Consider the following 12,756-nt stretch of genomic DNA (forward strand, 5'->3'; position numbering starts at 1 on the left):
GTTAACAGTATGATAACAGCGGAGCCTCTGAAAGGATGGCTCACAACAATAATAACCCGATTTTTGTAACTATGTACAAGTAATGCAGATAATCCGCACTTGGGATGGGCGCCCAGCATCCACTACGGACTCCGAGAAATAGAATTATCGGTAAGTAAATTCTTATTTTCTCTATCGTCCTAGTGGATGCTGGGGTTCCTGAAAGGACCATGGGGATTATACCAAAGCTCCCAAACGGGCGGGAGAGTGCGGATGACTCTGCAGCACCGAATGAGAGAACTCCAGGTCCTCCTTAGCCAGGGTATCAAATTTGTAGGATTTTACAAACGTGTTTGCCCCTGACTAAATAGCCGCTCGGCAAAGTTGTAAAGCCGAGACCCCTCGGGCAGCCGCCCAAGATGAGCCCACCTTCCTTGTGGAATGGGCATTTACATATTTTGGCTGTGGCAGGCCTGCCACAGAATGTGCAAGCTGAATTGTATTACACATCCAACTAGCAAAAGTCTGCTTAAAAGCAAGAGCACCCAGTTTGTTGGGTGCATACAGGATAACAGCAAGTCAGTTTTCCTGACTCCAGCCGTCCTGGAACCTATATTTTCAGGGCCCTGACCACATCTAGCAACTTGGAGTCCTCCAAGTCCCTAGTAGGCGCAAGACACCACAATAAGCTGGTTCAGGTGAAACACTGACACCACCTTAGGGAGAGAACTGGGGACGAGTCCGCAGCTCTGCCCTGTCCGAATGGACAAACAGATATGGGCTTTTTTGAGAAAAAAACCACCAATTTGACACTCGCCTGGTCCAGGCCAGGTCCAAGAGCATGTTCACTTTTCATGTGAGATGCTTCAAATCCACAGATTTGACTGGTTTTAAACCAATGTGTTTTGAGGAATCCCAGAACTACGTTGAGATCCCACAGTGCCACTGGAGGCACAAAAGGGGGTTGTATATGCAATACTCCCTTGACAAACTTCTGGACTTCAGGAACTGAAGCCAATTCTTTCTGGAAGAAAAATCGACAGGGCCGAAATTTGAACCTTAATGGACCCCAATTTGAGGCCCATAGACACTCCTGTTTGCAAGAAATGCAGGAATCGACCGAGTTGAAATTTCTTCGTGGGGCCTTCCTGGCCTCACACCACGCAACATATTTTCGCCACATGTGGTGATAATGTTGTGCGGTCACCTCCTTTCTGGCTTTGACCAGGGTAGGAATGACCTCTTCCTGAATGCCTTTTTCCTTAGGATCCGGCGTTCCACCGCCATGCCGTCAAACGCAGCTGCGGTAAGTCTTGGAACAGACATGGTACTTGCTGAAACAAGTCCCTTCTTAGCGGCAGAGGCCATAAGTCCTCTGTGAGCATCTCTTGAAGTTCCGGGTACCAAGTCCTTCTTGGCCAATCCGGAGCCATGAGTATAGTTCTTACTCCTCTACGTCTTATAATTCTCAGTACCTTAGGTATGAAAAGCAGAGGATGGAACACATACACCGACTGGTACACCCACGGTGTTACCAGAACGTCCACAGCTATTGCCTGAGGGTCTCTTAACCTGGCGCAATACCTGTCCCGTTTTTTGTTCAGACGGGACGCCATCATGTCCACCTTTGGTAATTCCCAACGGTTTACAATTATGTGGAAAACTTCCCCATGAAGTTCCCACTCTGCCGGGTGGAGGTCGTGCCTACTGAGGAAGTCTGCTTCCCAGTTTCCATTCCCGGAATGAAACACTGTTGACAGTGCTATCACATGATTTTCCGCCCAGCGAAAAGTCCTTGCAGTTTTTGCCACTGCCCTCCTGCTTCTTGTGCCGCCCTGTCTATTTACGTGGGCGACTGCCGTGATGTTTTATCCCACTGGATCAATACCGGCTGACCTTGAAGCAGAGGTCTTGCTAAGCTTAGAGCATTATATATTTACCCTTAGCTATATTTATGTGGAGAAAAATCTCCAGACTTGATCACACTCCCTGGAAATTTTTTCCTTGTGTGACTGCTCCCCAGCCTTTCGGGCTGGCCTCCGTGGTCACCAACATCCAAAACTGAATGCCGAATCTGCGGCCCTCTAGAAGATGAGCACTCTGTAACCACCACAGGAGAGACACCCTTGTCCTTGGATATAGGGTTATCCGCTGATGCATCTGAAGATGCGATCCGGACCATTTGTCCAGCAGATCCCACTGAAAAGTTCTTGCATGAAATCTGCCGACTGGAATTGCTTCGAAGGAAGTCACCATTTTTTTTACCATGGCCCTTGTGCAATGATGCACTGATTTTAGGAGGTTCCTGACTAGCTCGGATAACTCCCTGGCTTTCTCTTCCGGGAGAAACACCTTTTTCTGGACTGTGTCCAGAATCATCCCTAAGCACAGGAGACTTGTTGTCGGGATCAGCTGCGATTTTGGAATATTTAGAATCCACCCCTGCTGTTGTAACAGTATCCGAGATAGTGCTACTCCGACCTCCAACTGTTCCCTGGACTTTGCCCTTATCAGGAGATCGTCCAAGTAAGGGATAATTAAGACGCCTTTTCTTCGAAGAAGAACCATCATTTCGGCCATTACCTTGGTAAAGACCCGGGGTGCCGTAGACAATCCAAACGGCAGCGTCTGAAACTGATAGTGACAGTTCTGTACCACGAACCTGAGGTACCCTTAGTGATAAGGGCAAATTTGGGACATGGAGGTAAGCATCCCTGATGTCTCGGGACACCAGATAGTCCCCTTCTTCCCGGTTCGTTATCACCTTTGTAAGTGTTCAAATTTTTTTAGATTTAGAATAGGTCTCACCTAGCCTTCTGGCTTCAGTACCACAATATAGTGTGGAATAATACCCCTTTTCTTGTTGTAGGAGGGGTAATTTAATTATCACCTGCTGGGAATACAGCTCGTGAATTTTTTCCCATACTGCCTCCTTGTCGGAGGGAGACCTTGGTAAAGCAGACTTCAGGAGCCTGCGCAGGGGAAACGTCTCGACATTCCAAACTGTACCCCTGGGATACTACTTGTAGGATCCAGGGGTCCTGTACGGTCTCAGCCTCATGCTGAGAGCTTGTCAGAAGCGGTGGAACGCTTCTGTTCCTGGGAATGGGCTGCCTGCTGCAGTCTTCTTCCCTTTCCTCTATCCCTGGGCAGATATGACTCTTATAGGGACGAAAGGACTGAAGCTGAAAAGACGGTGTCTTTTTCTGCAGAGATGTGACTTAGGGTAAAAACGGTGGATTTTCCAGCAGTTGCCGTGACCACCAGGTCCGATGGACCGACCCCAAATAACTCCTCTTCCTTTATACGGCAATACACCTTTGTGCCGTTTGGAATCTGCATCACCTGACCACTGTCGTGTCCATAAACATCTTCTGGCAGATATAGACATCGCACTTACTCTTGATGCCAGAGTGCAAATATCCCTCTGTGCATCTCGCATATATAGAAATACATCCTTTAAATGCTCTATAGTCAATAAAATACTGTCCCTGTCAAGGGTATCAATATTTTTAGTCAGGGAATCCGACCAAGCCACCCCAGCTCTGCACATCCAGGCTGAGGCGATCGCTGGTCGCAGTATAACACCAGTATGTGTGTATATACTTTTTATGATATTTTTCCAGCCTCCTGTCAGCTGGTTCCTTGAGGACGGCCCTATCTATAGACGGTACCGCCACTTGTTCTGATAAGCGTGTGAGCGCCTTATCCACCCTAAGGGGTGTTTCCCAACGCGCCCTAACTTCTGGCGGGAAAGGGTATACCGCCCATATTTTCTATCGGGGGGAACCCACGCATCATCACACACTTCATTTAATTTATCTGATTCAGGAAAAACTACGGTAGTTTTTTCACATCCCACATAATACCCTCTTTTGTGGTACTTGTAGTATCAGAAATATGTAACACCTCCTTCATTGCCCTTAACGTGTGGCCCTAATAAGGAATACGTTTGTTTATTCACCGTCGACACTGGATTCAGTGTCCCTGTCTGTGTCTGTGTCGACCGACTAAAGTAAACGGGCGTTTTAAAACCCCTGACGGTGTTTTTGAGACGTCTGGACCGGTACTAATTGTTTGTCGGCCGTCTCATGTCGTCAACCGACCTTGGCGCGTGTTGACATTATCACGTAATTCCCTAAATAAGCCATCCATTCCGGTGTCGACTCCCTAGAGAGTGACATCACCATTACAGGCAATTGCTCCGCCTCCTCACCAACATCGTCCTCATACATGTCGACACACACATACCGACACACAGCACACACACAGGGAATGCTCTGATAGAGGACAGGACCTACTAGCCCTTTGGAGAGACAGAGGGAGAGTTTGCCAGCACACACCAAAAACGCTATAATTATATAGGGACAACCTTATATAAGTGTTTTCCCTTATAGCATCTTTTTTATATATTTCTAACGCCAAATTAGTGCCCCCCCTCTCTGTTTTAACCCTGTTTCTGTAGTGCAGTGCAGGGGAGAGCCTGGGAGCCTTCCCTCCAGCCTTTCTGTGAGGGAAAATGGCGCTGTGTGCTGAGGAGATAGGCCCCGCCCCTTTTTCGGCGGCCTCGTCTCCCGCTCTTAACGGATTCTGGCAGGGGTTAAATATCTCCATATAGCCCCCGGAGGCTATATGTGAGGTATTTTTAGCCAAAAAAGGTTTTCATTTGCCTCCCAGGGCGCCCCCCTCCCAGCGCCCTGCACCCTCAGTGACTGCCGTGTGAAGTGTGCTGAGAGGAAAATGGCGCACAGCTGCAGTGCTGTGCGCTACCTTAAGAAGACTGAGGAGTCTTCTGCCGCCGATTCTGGACCTCTTCTCGTTTCAGCATCTGCAAGGGGGCCGGCGGCGAGGCTCCGGTGACCATCCAGGCTGTACCTGTGATCGTCCCTCTGGAGCTAATGTCCAGTAGCCAAGAAGCCAATCCATCCTGCACGCAGGTGAGTTCACTTCTTCTCCCCTAAGTCCCTCGTTGCAGTGATCCTGTTGCCAGCAGGACTCACTGTAAAATAAAAAACCTAAGCTAAACTTTTCTAAGCAGCTCTTTAGGAGAGCCACCTAGATTGCACCCTTCTCGGCCGGGCACAAAAATCTAACTGAGGCTTGGAGGGGGGTCATAGGGGGAGGAGCCAGTGCACACCACCTGATCCTAAAGCTTTACTTTTTGTGCCCTGTCTCCTGCGGAGCCGCTATTCCCCATGGTCCTTTCAGGAACCCCAGCATCCACTAGGACGATAGAGAAATCTTGGAGGTAGGAGTGGAAGTAATCCGTAGGTAGGAGAGTCGGCGTGCATTAGCAGAGCGAAGAGGACGGGTGGGAGTGTAAAGGGAGATAATGTCAGATGTACAAATGGGTCCGTGCATATCTCGGCTTCTCTGCTGCGCCTAGGCACCCCATGGATCATTAACATAAGCCCTTCATCTACTGTTCTCAGCTGCAAGAGAGGAGAGGTGGACGTAGTGCGTTTGGTGAGGAAAATGAGCCAGGCAGCAGCATTGAGGATAGACTGGAGTGGAGAGAGGTATTTGTCAGGAATGCCAGTCAGGAGGAGATTACAGTAGTCCAGTCTTGAGATGACCAGCGAGTGGATAAGAGTCTTAGTAGCATCCTGGGTCAGAAAAGGTCTGATCCTGGAAATATTTTTTAGATGAAAACGGCAGGTTTGTGAGAGGTGCTGAATGTGTGGTTTGAAGGAGAGGGAGGAGTCCAGGATTACTCCAAGACAGCGCACTTGGGGGCAAGAGGAGATAGTAGTGCCATCAATAGATAATGAGATTGCAGGAGGGGAGGAAGATGATCAGCTCGGTGTATATATTTAAATAAATTATTTGTCAGAATATACGCACATGTAACATACATAAAGCTTTACCACATAAAATTATGTGTAGCACACTAGGAAAGTAAACATTCACCATCAAACTCTACCTCCCTCTGAGTGGAGGTACTATGAATGGCCCTCAACAGGATTTCCTGCCTGTTAGGAACTCAGAAAGGGTCATGGTAGATTTACAGTCTGTTGGCACCCAGTTAGACAAGTTTTGCCATCCTAGCCACACATCCTATTTATATTCTTCAGAAACAGACACTCAAGAAAAGGAAACGGGTGCAATTCTTGTACCAATCTCGGTAATTATAGCGGTGTCTCCCCTGATACTCCAGAAAATGCAACAGATTTCTAGCTACTGGTTATCTAAATATTATAATAATGCTTTGTGTACTGGTTAGCATTACTGCTTCACAGTACTAAGGTCTTGCGTTTGTTCCCACCAAGCCTTGTATGTGTGAAGTTTGTATGCTCTCCCCATTTTGCCTGGAATATACAGATTGTAAATTCTACTTGGGCAGGGGCCAATGTGAATGACTATGAGGTATATTATTTATCAAGCCTGTTTTTTTCAGAAAATGATGCAGAAACTACAGTTTTTGCATCACTTTATGTATCCTGTCTATGTATCAATAGCCAAAGGCAGAATAGTTCACAATCAGAAGCGCAAAAAGGCTAATTAGCGCTTTAGAGTGCATGCCCCATTGTTCTCCATGGAGACTACAGTCTGAGTCCTATGTACCGAGCTCCAGAAAGTGTCATGTGTTGGAGCTTTGTACCTCAGATGGCCGCAGATGCTTTATGCCTATGGAGGCCTCACTGATTAAATATTCTCTATAAAGCACTGCATAATATGTGCATGCAGTATGCATAATTGTTACTAAACAAATAATCCTGTATTGGGCCAGCTTTTGCTCACTCTGAAAGGGGCCAGGAAAAATAACCCGGGTCCTGCAACCTGTACTTACCAGGGCTGGACCAGGGTTCAACCTGGGTAGCGGTGCAGTGTAGTACCTCTTTAAGATTATAAAAGCCGGGTAGCACCCTGGATTTTGTACACGGGTCCAACGCCAAGGAAACCCAGGTCATCCGACCCAGAACCAGTTTACAGCATAGAAGAAGCTGGCGCTTGGAGATTATCTCATGTCCAAGCGCCAGCACTGCACCCATGTGCAATAACGTGGCTGACCCGGGAATAAGCACCCTGTGTGGAAGGGGCACGAGTGCATTTAGATCTGTAAGGGGAATTACATGCAGTGTTTACCACGCAGTTAAAGCTCTGGGTTTAAGGCCCAGAGCTATTCTATTACTAGTCAAATCCCCCGCATGGTAAACCAATGGGTATCTAGTTTTAACCCGTGCGAAGTGTCGGAATCCATAGGTTACCCTGCTCGTTAAGTCACAGAAGGTGTATTTAACGCAGATTTTCCTTGCAGCCCCTGAGTGCATCCTCTGGGGCTTAACGCATGGGCTATAGGGGGTAATTCAGACCTGATCGCTGGGCTGCAAACTTTGCTGTTCTGCGATCAGATAGTCGCCGCCTTCAGGGTGAGTGTAAATTCGCCGTGCAAGTGTGTGATCCTATGTGTATGACAAGCTGCAAAACTTCAGTGTGTGCAGTGTGTGCGCAGTCCAGGACTTACTCCTACAGTGCGATGAGAACAGGCTGATTGGGGCCGGAGCTGACGTCACACAACCTCCGGACACTCCCAGTAAATGGTCAGTTGCCATCCACAACCTGCCTCTTCCTGTCATTCACCTTGCGAAAGCCCGTGTGAGCGGATGTTTCGTACAGTCCCGTCGCTGACCGACGATGCCCGTCACGCATGCGCAGTTAGGTCATGATCGCCCGCTGTGCGAAAACGCACAGCAGTGATCAGGTCTGAATTACCCCTATAGAACCTTGGTTGGTTCTAAATTGCAGTAGGAGAAGGGACCTTCTGACGTCACTAGGGGAGGAGACGTTACCAGGGGGAGGAGCTATGGCCGAATAGGGTACCCGAAAAGTACCCTTGCGGGATTGCTTCGCTCGCCACGCTTCGGGCTCGGTGGCTCGCCACCGCGTTACTAAAGGTAATAGTTGGTGGCGTGGATAGTAGAGGAACTATCCCGCTGGCCTAGTTCCTCCCCCTTGTGTCGTGGCTCCTCCCCCTGACATAAAAGATCCCTTTGGCCACTTGAATCTAGCATCTACCATAGAACCTTCATTGAATAGTTCAGGGCTGACAATTCGCCATGGAGTGGAGTTTATGGCTAATTTGATCTGCCCCATGTTCATCAACATTTTTCTAGATGAAATGTAAAAGTCACATAACATAAGTCACATAACACAAGGCAGTTTGAAAAACAAATCTAGTCATACAGTAGAGTACAGTAAACACTTAGGGGGAGATTCAAATGTTTGAAAAGTCAGTTGGGAGTCTGTTTTTTCCTATCTAATAGACAGGAAAAAACAGACACCCAACTGACTTTTCAAACATTTGAATCTTCCCCTTAGAGTAGTGTTGATGAAACAATACTTTGAAGACAATAACGTACAGTACACATATTTTCAGATACATACATTATACCCAGGGATATACATATAAAAGTCAGGACGTTACATATCGGCGCAGAATATAGACATTGCATCCCTTCATCCCAGAACTTTCCATTGCACAGTGGAAGCTGCCCCCACCCGCCAGTGCCCTGCTCCGACCTAAGATAACTGAGCGACTTCCCCTCAATCCCAGAATCTTACCAGCACACGACTTGGTCTTCCACATTTTCATCAGCAGAATGATGATCGCTAGTAAATGGGACAAATCTCCGAGAATTCTAAAAAGATTCATTTTTCGTGCAAATAAAGTGACCTGAAAGCGCTACTACCAACACGATCAGTAAGGGCTCCCACTAAAGTGACTACTGTAACCGCATTCACAGGTCACCCGCGCTGCTTACACATGAAACCGCGGTGTATACCGCGCAGTCTGCAGTTAGCGAGCGGCTGGAGGTAGTTACAGAAGTGCGAAGTTCCCACAGTCGCTGTTTACTATTACCTCTAGCTGAAACAGAATAACCCAACTTTGTGTGAATGGGCGACTACAGTATATAACCCGCTATAACTGTGCAGCAGAACCAATGTGGGGTTTCCCTGGATGCCCAGTGGGTGCCCGGGGGTTAGAGCCCTGCTCCTGCTGCTGCACCAATGCTGCTCTCGGACTCCGCAGCTGGCGGGTGACGTGGCTGCTGTTAGCAGGACACAGGGGCAGCAGCAATGTGAGCAGTGGGAGGAGGAGGAGAGAGGGCTGGGAGGCAACATCACCGTAATCAGCCCCATTAAAGGGGATGGGATAGCGTCTGGCCGACACAAAGTGATCTCCGCTCGCTGTCTCACCTCCAAGTTTAATAAAGACTATCAATTAGAATCAGGATGTAAACACTGTGGTAGTTAATCAGATCCAAGTGAAAGTGCACGGGAATGCTTACTAATAGTTTCCCATACACGTGTAAATACTAAAGTGAGGACACGGCACTGATGAGGTGGCAATGTAAGCAAGATGTACGCATATTTTCTCTTACGTTCTCTAGAGGATACTGGGGATCCATTTAGTACCATGGGGTATAGACGGGTCCACTAGTAGCCTTGGGCACTTTAAGAATTTGATAGAATGCGCTGGCTCCTCCCTCTATGCCCCACCTACCAGACTCGGGTACATTTACTAAGCAGTGATAAGAGTGGAGAAGTGAGCCAGTGGAGAAGTTGCCCATGGCAACCAATCAGCACTGAAGTAACATGTATAATTTGCATACTATAAAATAATACAGAGCTGCTGATTGGTTGATGAGGAATTTTCTCCACTGGCTCACTTCTCCGCTCTTATCACTGCTTAGTAAATGTACCCCTATGTCACTTCGCATGGAAGCTCCTGAATAGTTTTCTGCATTTATTTTTTCTGTTTGTTATTTTCAGGCAGGACTGGATGGCACCAGCCTGCCTGCTTCGTGGGACAGGGGGGAGCGGGGGGGGGGGGGGGGGGAAGGAGACGGCCCAACCTCTTGGAAGGTTAATGGTCCCATTCCCCGCTGATAGGACACCAGCTCCTGAGGGAACTGTTCGCATGCCCCACCACGGCAAGCGTACATTCCTGCAGCACGCCGCCACCCCTAACAGAGCCAGAAGATAGAAAAGTGGTAAGTACTAAGCCGGCATGAGGGTACAGAGATGCATGGCTTCTACGGGGGCGGTGGAGTCTCCAGACTTAGTACACAGTACCAACGCGCCACTTCTGAGAGAGCGAACTGAGTCTAAGCACACTACGGGTGTACACAGTACCCAGACTGGCATTACAGACTTAAAAGGCAACTGATTCCATTTTAAGCACTAAAAATTACCTCAGCCAGTATAAAAAAGCGGGAAGACCGGGCCGGGGCTTCACTATGACTGGATCCAGCAGCTCACGAGCGCCATTTTTTCCCTCTGCAGTGGACACAGACGCTGACTGACAGGGACGCGCAGCTCCTCCGGAGAGACTGCAGATTACAGTACCTCAGCGGTACCAGGGGGTCACAGCAGGGGGGAAGCGCTTACTTGTGTACTAAGTCCCCAATATGGGCACTTAGTATGCGACCCGGCTAAGCTTGGCATTAGCAGTAAGGGCGCTTTTGTGCTGGCCCCAAGCTATCTCTGTGTCTCTCTTAAAGGGCTCTTTGTGGGTTAATTGTGCATTTAACCTTTTCCTGTGTGTGTGTGTGTGTGTGTGTGTGTGTGTGTGTGTGTGTGTGTGTGTGTGTGTGTGTGTGTGTGTGTGTGTGCTGTCACCGTCACAGTATATCAGACAAAGAGTGTGTTTCATGTAAGGCACAGTGTTCCTCTTCTCCAGGGGGTTCACTGCAGTGTACTCAGTGCAGTGTACCCGCCCAGGCTAGTGGGGCAGAGTCAGCTTGGCTGGATAACATTGGGCAAATGATTTTCAATATCTCTTCTAAATTGTCCCGCAATGAGAAAGATATGCAATACTTAAGACATTCGATGACTGAGTTTATGAACAGAGGCTCAGCACCCAAACTAGCGTCTCAGTCCCCTGCCATTTGTCCGCAAAAACGTCCTTTGGCCCATATCCTGCAGTCTGACTCTGATGATGACAGGTCAGACATGGAGGAGGGGGAGGTGGACTCAGAGGTGGGGAGGCTACTGTGTCACATGGAATATAGACCTCATAGAAGCTATCAGAGACGTTCTGCATATCCCTGATAAGATAGCAGGCTATTCAGGAGTCTTATTTTAATATAAAAATGAAATCCTCAGCCACTTTTCCTGTGTCAAAGGAACTAAATATCCTATTTGAAGAACCATGGGTTAATCCTGATAGGAAATTTCAGATCCCTAAAAGGTTGATATCATCTTTTCTCTTTCCTCCTGAGGATAGAAAAAAATGGGAAAATCCACTGATAGTGGATGCATCAGTATCCAGACTGTCAAGGAAAATTGTATTGCCTGTCCCTGGTGCAGCCTCCCTAAAAGACACGGCTGATCGTTGACTTGAGAATACACTCAAATCTTTGTATACAGCTACTGGGGTGGCACAGAGACCCACTATAGCATGTGGGTGGATTACTAAGGCCATCACAAAATGGTCAGGTAACCTAATTGAGGGGGTTAGGTACCTTGCCTAAGGGGGAGATTATTTTACTCCTGCAACATATGTAGGACTCTGCAAAATTTATGGGGGAAGCCATAAAAGAAATAGGTTTACTTAATGCATGCACCACTGCTATGGCAGTGTCGGCACGCAGAGGCTTATGGCTATGCCAGTGGTCTGCTGACGCGGATTCCAGGAAAGGCGTGGAAGGCCTACCCTTCACAGGAGAGGCCTTATTTGGAGATGAACTAGACAAATGGATCTCCAAAGCTACTGTGGGTAAGTCCACATATCTTCCTCCTGCAGCTTCCCCAGCCAGGAAGGCTAACTCAGGACCTAATCTACAGTCCTTTCGGACTGCCAAGTTTAGGAGCAAAACCAAAGGTTCTTCTACAGCCACCAGAGGCGCTAGAGGTAAACCACAAAAACCAGCAAATGTAGGTTCACAGGAACAGAGCTCAAGTCCTGCTTCCTCAAAGCCTTCAGCATGACGGTGGACTGCGATGCCTGGAAGACCGGCAGGTGGGAGCCCGACTAAAAAATTTTAGTCACATCTGGACAACATCATGCCAGGATCCCTGGGTCATAGATCTTATTTCCCAGGGCTACAGACTGGAGTTTCAGGAGCTCCCACCTCACAGATTCTTCAAATCAGGCTTACCAGTTTCACAGGAAGCAAGTAAAACCTTACAGGACGCCATTCAAAAACTGGTACAGACTCAGGTCATTGTTCCAGTTCCACCTCATCTGCAAAACAAGGGATATTATTTCAACCTATTTGTAGTACCAAAACCGGACGGTTCTGTAAGTCCGATTTTGAAATTCAAGTCGTACTTATGAGTGTTCAAATTCAAAATAGAATCTCTGAGAGCGGTGATCTTAGGTCTGGAGGAAGGAAAATTCCTTGTGTCGCTGGATATCAAGGATGCGTACCTTCACATTCCGACCTGGCCACCTCATCAGGCTTATCTATGGTTTGCACTGCAGGACTGCCACTACCAGTTCCAGGCCCTGCCATTTGGTCTCTCCACGGCACCGAGAGTGTTCACCAAAGTGATGGCAGAGATGATGTTTCTACTCCGCAAACCGGGAGTGAACATAATTCCATACCTGGATGATCTTCTGATAAAGGCATTAGCCTCTCAACAAGACTACTCCTGGATCACGGGTGGATTCTGAGCTTACCAAAATCTCACCTGGAACCAACACAAAGGCTTTCCTTTCTGGGAATGATACTGGACATGGAATCTCAGACAGTGTTCCTTCCCGTGGAGAAGGCTATGGAAATCCAGGCGACGGTTCAGGATGTCCTGAAGCCAACCTGGATCTTGGTG

The 12,756-nt window shown here is 48.0% G+C and overlaps 1 protein-coding gene across 1 annotated transcript in view; it reads right to left on the reverse strand.

Moving 5' to 3' along the window:
• KDELR3 (KDEL endoplasmic reticulum protein retention receptor 3) overlaps positions 1-9,128 on the reverse strand; it is a 69,272-nt gene extending 60,144 nt beyond the window's left edge. Inside the window, exon 1 of the mRNA XM_063940539.1 lies at positions 8,542-9,128. Within this exon, the coding sequence (XP_063796609.1) occupies positions 8,542-8,632 (91 nt within the window). The 5' untranslated portion in view covers positions 8,633-9,128. The remainder of the gene's footprint in view (positions 1-8,541) is intronic.
• Positions 9,129-12,756: the final 3,628 nt, after the last annotated feature.

Source organism: Pseudophryne corroboree, chromosome 9 (genome assembly GCF_028390025.1).
Source record: "Pseudophryne corroboree isolate aPseCor3 chromosome 9, aPseCor3.hap2, whole genome shotgun sequence".
NCBI classification, from domain to species: Eukaryota; Metazoa; Chordata; class Amphibia; order Anura; family Myobatrachidae; genus Pseudophryne; species Pseudophryne corroboree.